The following is a 15,120-nucleotide window of genomic DNA, read 5'->3' on the forward strand; positions in this document are numbered from 1 at the left end:
GTGCCCTGTTATTTGGAGGCCAATCAACTGCGGTCTCTAAATGGGTTGTGTCCAATCACCAACCAGCTTCCCTTAAAATTCCTGTCCAATCAACAAATCGGTCTCCTCCCGTCCAATCAGCCGCTGTCTCCAAGGGCATTGTGTCCAATCACATAATGCGCTGGTCACTAGGCGGACAATCAGACAGTCTCCGAGGGGCCTTATGATCTATCACTGGCCTGCTTCCCTCACCGAAGCAGATGATGGCTGCAGCCAACACACAGCGAGAGAGAGATATGCAAGAAAACAGCTAAGACATAATATTCACAATAAACAAGTTATGCATTATTGTACTCTTACATGGGTATGACTGCATATTTTTTTAAATCCCCTTCCCAACCTCAGCCTGGTAAGGGATGTTAACCGGGGAGTTACGGAGGGCACGGTCTCTGCGGAAAGGGGTGGAAATGGGAAGATGTGGCTAGTGGTGGGATCCCGTTTTGGTTGGAGGGTTTTTGCCACCTGACCCGAGGCAAGCATGTGTCAGCACTCCGGGCATTGTGGCATCGCGGTGTCGTGGATTGGAGTCGTCGGGCCCTCCGAGCTCTGGAAATTGTGAGGCCATTAATTCCCCGCGCTCTGGGGGTAGTGATGCCACGATTCCCGAGTTTCTGTGACATCACGCCCCCATAGTGACGCCACGGTACCCAAGTTTACGTGACATCACGGTCCCCGCGTTCCCGTCCCCGGGGGTTATGACGCCACGGTACCCGGGTTTCCTTGACGCCGCGCTCCGGGGCGGTTCCCTCCAACGGTTGCGGAGCTCGGGCCGATGCTGGAGCTCGGGCTGCTGCTGTGGGCCGCAGCGACACGGGCCGCAGAGGCACAGACCGCTCCGCCTCTCAATCCGCCCATCGTGGTGCACTGTCCGTCCGGGGTGAGCCACAGGCTGGACTCAGAGGTGCGCTACACGTGCCTGTGGCAGTTCGCGCTGATTCTGTCCTTCGAGCCCAGCCCTGGCACCGACGACAGCGGGTCCGCCCCCATCGTCAGGTGGTTCGTCGACGATCAATTAGTGGCGATGAGCTCACGATGGTCGGGCCGCCAGAGATTGACCTGGGTGCCGCTCGGCCCGGGCATCAAGTTGACCTACGAGTCGGTCTCCTGCCCCGACTGCATCTACCGGGGTGTAATAATCCACCTCGAGCAACTGAACGTCCTATTCTTCCGCCTGCGGCCCGGCAACTCCCCGCTCGTCCCGCTGGTCTGGTGCACAAACCTCCGCAGCGCGGTCTGGAGCTACCGCCTGAGCTGCGCCGGGGCCACGCCCAGCTCCATCAGCCGGGACGGCGACAGCCCCGACCAGACGCCGATCGACCACCTGCCCGACGACAAACAGACCGAGTGCTCCCCCCGCTTCCTGTTCGAGGCCGAGGTGCTCTTCCCGCAGCCGGGAAACTACTCGTGTAGCCTGGACGTGGTCGGCGCCCCTTTCAACGCTCTCCGGGTCTCTATCGAGGTCGGCATGGCGATGACCCTCCTGCTGAGCGCCCGCACCGCTGCCCTGCCCCGGGAGCGGACGTTGATAGTGTCCTGGCAACTGTCGGCCAGGGCCGGCATCTTCTCCTACCAGCTAGCCGCCCGCCCGCTCGCCCCCAGCTCCTGGACCCTGACCTACCACCCCAACGCTGTGGCCGTTCAGCTCTGCCCCTGCACCTGGCCCCACAGCAGCCAGTGCGTGGCCCAGTTGCTCTCGCTGCTGGACCGTTCAGTTGACCTCAGAGTTTCCACCACCACCATCACCTTTCAGGGCGGGTCTGTGCAGTTCCTTAACAGTGGCAGGCTCATCCGGCTGACACCCGACCCCAACACTCCAGGGACTGTCTTCTACTACATCGGCCCCAGCAATCAGCTGTACTACTCCAGAATAGATGGTCCACCTGGAAGCCACAAGCACTTCCTCTTCATCAGAGCTGAAGAAATCAACCACCTCTTACAGATAGATTACAGCAGCCCCCAGCAGTATACACTCACCGTCCAACTCTACTTGAACCTAGAAGGGAAGATTTACAATTCTTTAAAGGGTCTGAATGTCAGTCTCTCGCTGTTTAACAGTGGCCCCAAAAGAATAGGTAAACAGGCTAATGTGGTCTGGTTCATTCCCCGTCAGCATCCTGCCCTGCAGTGTGCTTGGAACTTTAGACTGACCATTGATAACAAAGTCAGCTCACATGGTTATAAGCAGATGGTTAAAGATGCACAACGGTATATCCCGGATATCCAGCTACCCTTTGACCCCAAGCAATATTGGGGTTACTTGTACAAGGTATATTGTTCAGCTTCTGGGGATAAGCTGATCCAGATCAATGCAAGCATTGGTAGTTATAGTCCCGCCCCAGTGGACTCCATTCTGCTCTGCCTCCTGGCACGCTGCCAGGTGCCCTCGCCCACCATAGATATTCCACCTCCTCCTTACACCATTATCCAGAGCAGCAAAGGCACTGCTCTGGATATGTATGGAAATGCTGGCGTACACTGCGATAAAATTAAATCAGTGACCATCTCTTGGAAGGTTTATACTATGGCAGACAGGGATTCAGAGCCAAATTGGGCTCATAGTGTGCCGCTCCCGCCCAGTGTACGCACCACTACTGCCACCCTGCGCCTACCCAGATTCAGTTTAGATTATGGATTCTATCGCCTCATCCTGAATGTGATAATTTCCACTACAGATCCCAACTTGCCATTCCTCAACAACTCAGCCCAAGCCTCTGTTGAAATAACTAAAAGTGCACTGTTTGCAGTGATTGCTGGGGGCTCTTTTAGGACAGTGGGTTTGGAGGACACCATCACACTGGATGCTTCCCTGAGTGCTGATCCTGACTCACCCCATCCGCTAGTTGGATTGAACTTCTCTTGGTATTGTACAATGAAACTCTCAGACTACAGCACCATGACACTCTCTGCAAAGCAATATTGTCATCGTGGTAACCTTGCACTTAAATGGAACTCCTCTACACCCCAAACTTTGGTCTTCCTTCCCCACACGCTGGCCCTGAATAAGAGCTTTCACTTCCGAGTGGTAGTTCAGAAAGACACAAGGACCAGTTACTTTGACCAAACCATCAGAGTCCTCCCTAGCTTTGTGCCAAAGATGTTAATAACTTGCATTGAGAATTGCCAAAGGTCCTTGTCACCAACAGATCGTTTCATCTTGGCTGGGGTTTGCTCCAATTGTCCAGATTCCAGTCAGATGAAGTACCAATGGAAACTGCTTTCAAGGGACTCAGGCTCTGAAGTGAAATTCGATTGGTCATCAGAAAGTCTCACTGGAAACTCCATGTATTATGTGTCATTGAATCCCTCATCGTTTATACACTTGGTCGATGAGTGGTATACATTTGAATTGAAAGCCACCACTTCCTTTGGTTCCCAAAGTCTCAACAGATACAACTTTTACGTCAACTCCCCCCCAAAGGATGGACACTGTGGTATCACCCCAAATTACGGATGGGCCCTTCATACTAATTTTACCTTGACATGCTTGAAATTTCAGGACAAAGATCCACCCTTCCGTTACAAGGTGATTGCGAAAACGTACTATCCAACTGGCAATATTGATAGTCTGAAGAACAACATTTTGGGTGTAATTGTATACTTTGGATTTAGGCCAAAACTTACAACCTTTTTCCTTCCCGTGGGGAGCATCTTTGGCAATAATGTTCTAATTTTAGCTATCCAAATATTTGATAAACAGAATGTCTATACAAGAATCAACCTTAAGGTCAAAGTATATGATGTCCCATTTGATCCAATTAAGAGATCCATGGTGGATCATCTATCCAGCTTTGTGGAAGGAAAGAATGCACTTTTGACGACTCTGCTTCATGAAACAGATTATCTGAGAGCAAACAGGCTGCTTTACATCGTTGCTTTCACTCTGAATTCTAATACCTTCACGGACAAAGACAAGGCCAAGGTCATTAAGCTACGTGAAACTCTTCTCAATGTTTCTGCCAGTATTCCGGTCACATCCCCCTTCCTTATTTATCAAATATCTGCATCAATCTTTGCGGCAGCTGAAAAGGAGGATGAAGTAAATCAAAATGCCCAGCGCCTTGCTTCCACAAAACTCTTAGAACTTTCGTTGGTTCTTCTGAACTATACGGATGAAGCCGTGATTCTCTCCGATAGTGTTGAGCAGTTGGCTTGCAGTATTCTGACCGCGGCCTCCACTGTGATGGCTGCCTTTACCTTCCAGTTTTCTGCTCAAGGCTCTGCAATGGTCATCCCTCTAACCAAAAATCAGCAGCGGGTGGTAGCTGATATATTCCCTACCCTAAGGATTTTGACAGAAGTAGTGTCTCGCAGCAAAGTCCCGGGTCAAAAAGATACAACAATGACAACTAGCCAATGGGAAATAACTTTGAGAAAAGTTGAGAAAGGCAACCTTGAGGATTCCTTTCTTTCTGACCTGGATTGTGCCAATTGCTTTTACCCAGTAACAGAGGAAAGTGGGATGGGAGCGACACAGCCGGTGACCTCTGTAATATATAAGTTTGAAAAGAATCCTTTGCCGTGGCTTGGGAATGCAGAACACATTGTTACAGATGTGAATGCCTTCCACACAACTACTTTGGATAGCAATGGAAGTGTGGTAGACTTGGTCACCAAACAAACAGAGGCCATTATGGTCAGAAGGGATGTTATGTTTGTTCAAAGAATTAAATTAATAAAAGATCCCACATCATTTAGTATGATCAGAGCTGTGTTCAGGATTGTAGTGAGCTCCACCTCAGCTACAGAAGTCTTCCTCCAGTTAACTATGGATTTGAATCCTGTCGTGACAGTTAGCATTTACTCAGGGAAGGCATTTGCTGACCAGGTTCCAGCTCAGAAACATATTATTCCACAGTGTGAGTCAGGCCCAACTCCACACAGAGGTGTCCATATACCGGATCCTTATATCATTATGATCCCAATCAATCTGTTCCAGATAAATGAAACTGACCCTAAGCGTAGCAGATACATAAGCGTCATTGTTGAAACAAAGTATAAAAAGCCTCGAGCAGTTATTAAGGAAGGGCTTGTGATCTCTGTTTTTACTGTGAGCTGTCTGTCTTTCCAAGGGAAGGCTGACACTTGGGATTCTGCCTCTTGCACAGCAGGCCCTCTTACAAACAGTGAAAAGGTACACTGCATCTGCAGAAGTGTTTACAGTAACAAAACCAAGAGGAGCCTGAGCTTGAAGTTTCCCTGGTTCCTGGCTGCCAGTATCTTGGTCATGCCCAATGCTATTGATTTGTATGAAATTGGAGAACTAATTGTCACCTTGCCAAAGAATGTTGTGACACTAATTACAGTTTTAATCATTTTCCTCATCTACTTCTTAGTGTTTTGGTGGGCATGGAGAAAACGTGAGAGCGACAAGAAAAAAATAATTATTCTACCTGACAATGACCCCTGTGATGCCGCTCTTTACTTGGTGACCATTTATACAGGGGGCCGACCAAATGCTGGGACAACGGCAGATGTCTTTCTGATTCTGGTCAGCATGTCTTCTGAGAGCAATGCTTATCTTCTCCGTCATCCGGATCATCAGACTTTCCAAAGAAGTAGCGTGGACACCTTCCTGCTCACCGCCAAAGTTGATCTAGGGGAGCTTACCTTTATCAGAGTCTGGCACAATAATGTTGGACACTCTCCCTCCTGGTATCTCAGCCGTGTAAAGGTGCAAAATGTGTTAACTAGACAGCAATGGCACTTCTTCTGCAGAAAGTGGCTAGCTACCATGAAAGGTGAAGGTCTATTGCTCGGCACATTTCCAGTTAGTAGTGCTGGTAACCTTTTGAGGAGACAGGATGTCTTTTTCATCGAAGTGTCCAGCAGGATTGAGAAAGAACACTTGTGGTTCTCTATCTTTGCCCTCCATGTTGACGAGTCCTTCACCAGGATTCAGCGGTTGTCCTGCTGTTTGGCTATGCTGTTGTGCAGTCTGCTAACCGGCATCGTGCTCTTCCAAGTAGAGGAGCAGAAAGAATTTTGGTACAAAGTAAGGATTTCTCTTGCGATTGCAGTTGAAAGTGCATTGGTGATGATCCCTGTTGAGCTCGTAATATCTGGTCTGTTTGTATATGCGCAAAGGAAGGGTGAATCCTTATTGGTGGAGGAAGACCAAGACGTTGCCGGCAAATCAAATGACGATATCAACGTGAAATCAAATTGGAGAGAGAGGTTGAAGTACTGGTACTTGATGGACAAACCAGTCAGTGAAGCTGAAGAAATTCCCGAGAATGTGGTGGATGTGCCAACATATGAGCACTACAATTATTTATCCTATATTGCGGGTAAGGATAACATCCTTGACCCCTCAGCTAAAGAAAACAACAACTGTGTCATTCCGCAGTCTGTGGCAGATCAAATTTCGGAGGATGTGGAAGAAATGGCTGGTAGAGAGAAGAAGGCTACAATGAAGGCCAAACCATTGGCAAAGCCTCATCAAGTTAGATCTGCAAGACAGGAGAGACCGAAAGGTAGATTTCATCTATCCAAAAGCATAGGACCAAGGATATTTTCTCAGTGTCTCATGTACCTTGCGTGGTGCATTGTTTGGTTAGTGTCAATTGTGTCTGCAGTGTTTATCGTACTCTATGGACTATCATATGGTGTACAAACCTCTTGGTTATGGCTGATTGCTTCTACTGTTTCCTTTCTCCAGAGCATTTTCATTCTGCAGCCCCTGAAGATTATGGCCTTTGTTGCTCTTTTTGCCTTGAGCCGCAGACGGTCCAGGGAGATGGACTGGTCTATAGGAATACAGGTGCTGACGATTAGTGCAGATAACCTTCCCAAAAATGACAGTGACTGTCTCTATTTAGAACCCCGAGTCAGAAAGCAGTACAGGCCACTAGAAGGTGATGAGCTCATATTGGTCAAGAAGAAAGCGAACATCAAACATCGTGCATTTGTGCTGTGCAGACGGATGTTGTTGCATCTGATTTTCCTTGGACTCCTGCTGCACTCAGTGTGCTTTGCAGATTACAATAATGCTTACTATTACAACAACATCATTCAGCAAAGATTTTCGGAAAATCTGGAGGACGTTAACACAGTCCAAGAGTTCTACAGCTGGATGAAGGGCATTTTCTTGCCCTTGATTCACGTTGACTCAAATCTGTATTTATTTAATGACACCAACTCCGTGATCATAGGTTTGCCGCGAATGAGGCAGATCAGATCCAAACAAAGATCAGCAGATTGCTTTATAAAGGTCAATGAATTGTCCATCATACTGGGTAAATTCCGTTGTCGACCCTTGTTTAATATTAAACAGGAAGACACCAAGAATTACAATGGTTCCTGGGAACTGTCGATTGAAAGTATTTCCATGAAGGACTCGTTAGAATACACCGGTTGGTTGTACGAAGCAAAAGATTCCCCTTGGTTCTATAATACACGAGGGGAATATCATCAATATTCATTGGGGGGCTACTCCATATACTTCTCCCCATCTAACTTACAGACTTCATTAGAAAGATTAATGATCCTCCAGAATCACAGCTGGGTTGACAGGAGCACATGGGTGGTGGTCAATGAACTCACTGTTTACAATGCAAATGTTGATTTATTATGCAGCATTTCGCTAATTGTGGAGACAATCCCTCTCGGTGTGATCAGCAAGACGTTGTCAGTGAAATCCTTTTCCCTTAGGCTCTTTAGGAGAAGTGAAACGAACTGGATCTTCATTAGCATTCTCTTCATCTTTTTCTTTGTCATATTTGTCGTACAAGAATTAAGGACAATGAGACAGAAAGGATACATGTACTTCCAGAAACTGGAAAGTCTTACTAACTTGGTCTTAACTTTATTGCTGCTGATAGCAATAGTTCTTAACGTAGCCAAATTTTTATTATCACAGAGTATGTTGAAGTTCTACGAGAAGAATCCAACCTCATTCATAGCTTTCCATGTCATTTCTGCCTTGGATCAGCTGCTCAGAATTAATGTGACTTTCCTAGTCTTTGTCACAATTGTGAAGTTGCTTAGGTACGCACGGTTCCTCTACTATGTACGTCTCGTTCAGGAGGCCATTAGTGTCTACCTACCTGCTCTCAGCTCCATGGCTCTGCTAATGATTGTGTGTTCACTTATTTTTATATTTTTGGGGTACCTGCTCTTTGGTCAGTTTGATAAGAATTTCAATACGTTCATTCATGCAGCACAGACCATTGTGTCGTACTACACAGGAGAATTTGACAACACAGATTTTCCCTCGAATAGGGTTATTGGTGGCATCTACCTGGTAATTTTTCTCTTTATTATAAACAGTATCCTCATAAATCTTTTTGAATCTGTGGTCATCCTGTCTTATGGAGATATGAGACAAGTCATTCATGAAAAGCCAGCTGAGGAGGCAGAAGTGGCAGCCTTTATAGTGCAGGAATTTCGACGTGTGTGGTATGCATTGTGGAGGAAAACTCCCCCAGAAGGTGGCAATGAGTTTCTCTCAACTTTGCTTTATGGAAGTGGCTCCAAAAGAACTTATGGGTTAAAATGGAAGAAACTTAAAGGGAAGAAGGAAAATTATCTATTTATTTGATTACCCAAACCTGCTGACTAAGAATCCAACAGGGATGGACTCCTAAGAAATGGAGGAAATGTAGGCAGGTAACAGTCAGTTCAAAATACTTTGCTTTATTTTTAAGGTGGTTTTACTTTGGTATAGGCATTTAACCAGTTTCATGAGTGGCAGATAGATAGTTTCAGTTATGCATGGGTTAATTTATCTGGAATTAGCAAATAATTCCTCTGACATCATGTAGTTCACTCTGATAAACTATGATAACTGCCAGTCTGCAGCTGTTCCACACACTGGTAGAGCAATATGTACAGGCTTAAATGTTCATGGAGTTTATTTAATTAACACCGATAAAATAGTTTCAAGATGTTATCCAGTTTTCCTGTAATTGAATCAATGCTCTCAACTGTTTACGGTGACAAATTATTGCAAGTTTTATTCGCTTAAATCCTCCCTTAATTTTTTCCAGCGACTGTGTGAATTGCTTATTTGTTTTAAACCTTCATCGGACCAGTTGTAGAATTGGAGTTTGTTACGAATTCATAATTTTAATTTATCAAAAAATAACAACTACTCCAAGGTGAAGAAGAAAATTAGCCCTAAAAAAGAAATAGAGCATCCCTATATTTTGATGTCTGATTTAATTTTTTCAATTGTAAAATATAATAGCCAATCAGAACCATAGGGTGAACCATTCAGAAAGATCATTCTGGAAGCTTGAATAAGAGATATCAGGTTAACAGGTAGATTAATAGATTGGTACGAAAACAGACAAATAGGGGTGCTAAATTAGACATACACTTTTCTTTTACCTTTAATATATATATATAAATGACCAATCTATTCCCACATGCTAAAGATATTTTGCTTATGCTGGTGGGTAACATTTGAATTAGGTGGGAAAGGAGCAGAGCATGTGAGAAACAGTATGTTTAGTGATAAATGGTCAGTGTGGGTTGAACGGCCTGTTTCCAGGCTGTATGACAATATACCAATGACAGAGTGCATGAAGGAAGCAGTGCTGGATCTAGTTATGAGACTTAAGTGAATCAATTGAAATTTCACCAGGAGAGCATTTGGGGAGCAGTGATGGAAATGTCATTATTAGTGTAGTTTCATGTCACAGTGAATATTAAAGTCCTAAATGTACTCGTCTAGGTGACTAGTTTAATTAGTTTCAGCAGGGATATAATCTAGGTGGATTGTAGTTATATTTTTAGGCTATGGCAGCTCATTCCAAATAGTTCCAAAACAGTTCAAATTATTTCATATAACTAGCCCTCCAGTTCTATAGATTTCTCCACCCTACAACCCTCCCCAGGGTCCTACCATTCACTCTTTTTGACCTGCTCATGTTTAATTTCCCAAAATGCATCACCACTTTTGGCTGAGTTAAAATCCATCTTCCTTATTTTGCCCACTTTGCCAGTTGATTTTGATCATATTGTAACCTTAGACAACATGCATCACTCTTCAGCATGACCAGTTTTGGTGGCATCTGCATTTTTCCTGTTATGCCACATATTCTTATCCGAATTGTTAAGGTATATAACTGGCAATTAAGGACCCAGCACCAAGCCCTGACACACTCTGGTCACAGGCCTCCAATCTGAACAACAATCTTCCATTACCACCCTACGCCTCCTAATATCAAGCAAATTTTGTACCCAGTTTGTTATCTCAGCCTGTAGTTCTGTTGCTTGGCTTTGCAATCCTTAAATCCTCCAGATGTATGGTGTACCACCTGTGGCTAATGTAGATGCAATAATCTGTGCCTGGGCACCAATAATCTCCTTTGCTTCCCACCATGTCCCAGGATACATTTGTTCAGGCCCTGGATATGTATCCACTTTTATATGCTTCAAGATCACCGACACTTCCTCCTGCTTAATGTTGATATGCTGTGGATGTTACTGTTCCCTTTGCTGAACTTGCAAGCTTCTGTGTCTTCTCCCTGGCAAATAAAATGAAAAATATTCAAGACATCACCCATCTCCTGCACTTTAATGAACCAGCTATACAAGTCTTTGGTGAGATCATATTTGTAATACTGTTGTAGTACTGGTCACCCGACTGTAGGAAGTACGTCAATCGATTGGAAACGTGTAGAAAAGTTTTGCCAGGATGCTACCGGGTCTTGTGGGCTTGTGTTATAGGGAGAGGTGGAAAGGCTAGGTCTCTTCTTTGGCCATTGGAGGCTGAGAGGTGACCTTTATTGAACACGGATAAAGTGAACATTCAAAGTCTTTTACTTAAGTAGAGGGAATAGGCTTGGGGTGAGAGGGGTGATATTTAAGAGGGACCTCAAGGACCCCTTTTTCATTCATAGGATAGTCTATGTCTGGAACGAGCTGCCAGAGGAAACTATAGAGATGGATATAATTATGACTTCCAAAATACATTGCGACAAGTATATGGATAGGAAATGTTAGATTAGAAGTATATGGGCAAATGCAGGGAAATGGTAGCCCAGAATGCCAATGTGGTTGGTATGGACAAGCTGGGCCGGAGGACCTATTCTATGCTGTATGTCTATGATTCTATGCCTTAAGCTTTATGGCAGAAAGAACTCTAAAGGTTGTAAAAATCCTCATGAAAGTGGGAATAGGTGGATTATGATTGTCAGAATGGACAAAAATCATCATGATCATCTGAATGGACAAGAATCACAGAACTCCTGAATGTCAGCAGGAACATGTGGAAGCTTGGTAGATTTGGCAAAACGACCATTCAAGCTCACTGTGGTACATTTCTTTTCTTAGAGCATTGTATATGGGTGTTTCTGTAAATAATTCAATTCAATTCAATTCAATTTATTGTCATTTGGACCCCTTGAGGTCCAAACGAAATGCCGTTTCTGCAGCCATACATTACAAACAAATAGACCCAAGACACAACATAATTTACATAAACATCCATCACATTGCTGTGATGGAAGGCCAAAAAACTTTTCTCTCCACTGCACATTCCCCCCCCCCCATGTCAGAGTCAGTCAAAGGGTATCAAACTGTAACATGGGTGGCTACATTTGAAAGTTATTAATTTATAATGAAATACCACAGCATTAAAAATGGGCCTACCTATGATCCTTTTGTTAATTTGTGATCAAAATTGGACCAAATTTAATACTTTCAAAATTTGAAGAAAAAAAACAAGATTTAAAAAAAAAAAAATTTCAAAAAAAAATAATATATATATATATATATATATATATATATATATATATATACATAAATGAGAAAGAATATAGTAACCTTTCATCGAATTCGATGTTACTTTATTTGAAATTTGCCCAAAACAAAAGCATCAGTGTAGACAGGAGCATACTTTCAATGAGATATGGCGTTATCTGGGACCAGATCATTTTCGATTTCTTTCGCTACTGTGCGCACACTTTACAACAACATGGCACCAAGCAATGAAAGTTTAACGGAATTTAAACATTTCTATAGGAAACAAGAAGCAACATTTACGAGAAAAGAATGAAAAAGTGCAAAGAGACCATGAGACAAGGTGCTTTTTCGTTTCATTTTGTGACCCAAATCAGGTATCTACCTGTATTTATAACATAATGTGTAAAAATATTATAGAAATCATACCTGAAACTCGTCAAGACCAAAACCTGCACATATTTTTAAAATATGAGAAAAACATCCAATTTTCCGAGTAGTAATTGGCCAATCAAAGCATATTTGACATTGAGTCGGACACCAATTGACCAATCACGCGCTTTGTTTCATGCTAGCTAGTCAGCGAACACACTGGGATCATGGCTGCCTCCTAATAACATCACAACAATAGCAAGGTTTCGAAGGAAGAAAGATAATGCTAACCACTTGCTGATAATTTTGTTTTACAACTGATTTATCTTTGAAAAGTTATGATATGAACTGTGAAATAAAAATGATCAATAAAAATGTAGAGCTAGGGTCAGGATTAGGGTTCGGGTCAGAGTTAGGGTTAGGCATTTTCCTCTGGAAGAGGGTTAGGGTCAGGGTTAGGGTTATGGAATTTTCCTCAGTGGAAGAGGGTTAGGGTTAGGGCAGGGGTCGGCAACATATGGCCCACGGGCCAGATCCTGCCCGTAACCTGAAAACATCTAGCCTGCAGGCCTATATTTTTTTCTGAGGACTTCCGTGATGGAACTGGCGCTATTGGGGTGTTGGAGGCGGCCCTGGGCCGAGCAGAGCAGCGGGGGGGGGGGGGGGGGGGGGGGGGGGGAGGGAGAGGGAGTCAGTCGGTCGGGCTGATGGCCAGCTGGTGGGTGCTGTGAGGGGTCTGTCGGCCGGCCGGTGTTGCAGCGGGCGGACTGACGTAGCCGGCTGGTATGGGAATGCTGAAGGTGGCCCGGGTGGCATGCAGGGCAGTGCTGCTCCCCACCATGTTGACATTCGGTGTAATCGTGGTGTCAGGTGGGCTGCTGCTAATGATCCAGAAGGGCATGCTGACCGAGGTAGACGCACTGAGCGGCCACATGTACGCAGCCTGCACCTGGACTCAAAGTGGATCCAGCTCCAGCCGTGGGTAGCTCTGGAAGGGGGGCGAGTTCGGGTTATGGTTAGGCATTTTCCTCTCAGTGGAACAGTTGTGCACAGTTTGGGTCTCCTAATTTGAGGAAGGACATCCTTGTGATTGAGGCAGTGCAGCGTAGGTTCACGAGATTGATCCCAGGGATGGCGGGACTGTCATATGAGGAAAGATTGAAAAGACTAGGCTTGTATTCACTGGAGTTTAGAAGGATGAGGGGGTATCTTATAGAAACATATAAAATTATAAAAGGACTGGTCAAGCTAGATGCAGGAAAAATCTTCCCAATGTTGGGCGAGTCCAGAACCAGGGACCACAGTCTTTGAATAAAGGGGAGGTCATTTAAGACTGAGATGTGAAAAAACTTTTTCACCCAGAGAGTTGTGAATTTTTTGGAATTCCCTGCCACAGAGGGCAGTGGAGGCCAAGTCACTGGATGGATTTAAGAGAGAGTTAGATAGAGCTCTATGGGCTAGTGGAGTCAAGGGATATGGGGAGAAGGCAGGCACGGGCTATTGATAGGGGACGATCAGCCATGATCACAATGGCCTCCTCCTGCACCTAGTTTCTATGTGGAAGATGCCTTAGCCTACCCCCAGCCTGGCACTGCCCCAGTACCACTATGGCCATGACCCCCACTCTGCACACTGGCAGTCAGTGGGGTTCAGTAAACTGGGGAACGCACAGGATCTGCCCTCACCCATTAATTATGCGGGTTCGGGATCCGGTGAAACCTGGGACCTATGCGGCAGTCCCGTATTCAATGTTCCCATATACAGCTATATATTATTGAGCACAAGAGGGAGCTGTTACTTTTTCTAATATGCTTAATTAATTAGTGTGTACCTTTTCACTTAGTGTGCACTTAATTAATTAGTGTGCAAGCCCTCGCCGAGCGATGAAAGGCCCCGCGAACGAACCGATTGAAGCCCCACGATTCGGGGCGGACGAAGCTGCTGTTGCTGGAGTACGGAGTCGGTCACTAACTAGGTCAGCTCCCAATGTTACCGTCCACAAGGTCCACGGCTGAAACCTCTAAAGCCTCGCGTGGGTGTGTGCGCGCGCGCGCGTGTTTATGTATGCGCTTGCACGCGCGCGAGTGTGTATGTGTGCGCTTGCATGCGCGCGTGTGCGTATGTGTGCGAATGCGCGTGGCGCTAAAAAAATTGTGTCCCCCCCCCCCATGTTTTGATAGCGATTTCCGCCCCTGGATGCAGGAGTAGGCCTTTCAGCCCTTCGAGCCAGCACTGCCATTCAATATGATCATGGCTGATCATTCAAAATCAGTACCCCATTAGGGCTTTTTCCCCATATCCCTTGATTCCCTTAGCCCTAAGAGCTAAATCTAACTCTCTTGAAAAAGTCCAGTGAATTGGCCTCCACTACAGTGCATGTTCACACAAAACACTTTTGTGTGTGAATGTGCAGGGGGCTCTGAAGAGTGGAGGGGCAGAGGCTACAGAATTGCTACAGAAAGAAAACATCTCATAGCACTTAAGTCTGCATGGACTTCAATTCATAAAATGTCAACCTCTTCTTAATGTTAATGAGACAAACTTTAAGTTACTACCGTAGATAAATTAGTTCAAGTTCACATACACATACACCAATTGATTTCAACATAAACATCCACCATTTCTGAGCATTTCTCACTGCGATGGAAGCCAATAAAGTGCAGTAAATCTTCCCCCTTTGTTCTCCTGTGGTCGGGGCCTTGAGTGCTCCGTTGTTGCCGCTACGGACGGCACTATGTAAACCCCCCCTCCCCGAGTGGAGATGATCCAAACACACTCCGCGGTTCAGAGTTCCCGAATCGGCCGCTTCTTACCGGAGACCGCGGCTTCACTATGTTAAGTACATAGGCCCCGCGGTCGGAGCACTTTTTCTCGTTAAGTGATCGCAGGCAGCTCCGAGATTAGATGTTTAAGAAGACTTCTTTCACTTCAACATGCTGGCATTAGTGACAACTTTTAATTTAATTTGTATTTGCCAAAATGAGTTCTTTGCATCTAGGACAGAGAAGACTGTGGCTTTAC

The 15,120-nt window shown here is 45.2% G+C and overlaps 1 protein-coding gene across 1 annotated transcript; it reads left to right on the top strand.

Moving 5' to 3' along the window:
* Positions 1-811: 811 nt before the first annotated feature.
* On the top strand, positions 812-8,578 carry pkdrej (polycystin family receptor for egg jelly). The gene has a single exon (XM_033038377.1). The coding sequence runs from the start codon at positions 812-814 to the stop codon at positions 8,576-8,578; it is 7,767 nt and encodes a 2,588-aa protein (XP_032894268.1).
* Positions 8,579-15,120: the final 6,542 nt, after the last annotated feature.

The sequence above is a fragment of the Amblyraja radiata genome, chromosome 19 (genome assembly GCF_010909765.2).
Source record: "Amblyraja radiata isolate CabotCenter1 chromosome 19, sAmbRad1.1.pri, whole genome shotgun sequence".
Classification (NCBI taxonomy): domain Eukaryota; kingdom Metazoa; phylum Chordata; class Chondrichthyes; order Rajiformes; family Rajidae; genus Amblyraja; species Amblyraja radiata.

Bases quoted from the DNA above. Each gene is read 5' to 3' on its own strand.
- pkdrej (XM_033038377.1), top strand. From the start codon at position 812: ATGCTGGAGCTCGGGCTGCTGCTGTGGGCCGCAGCGACACGGGCCGCA.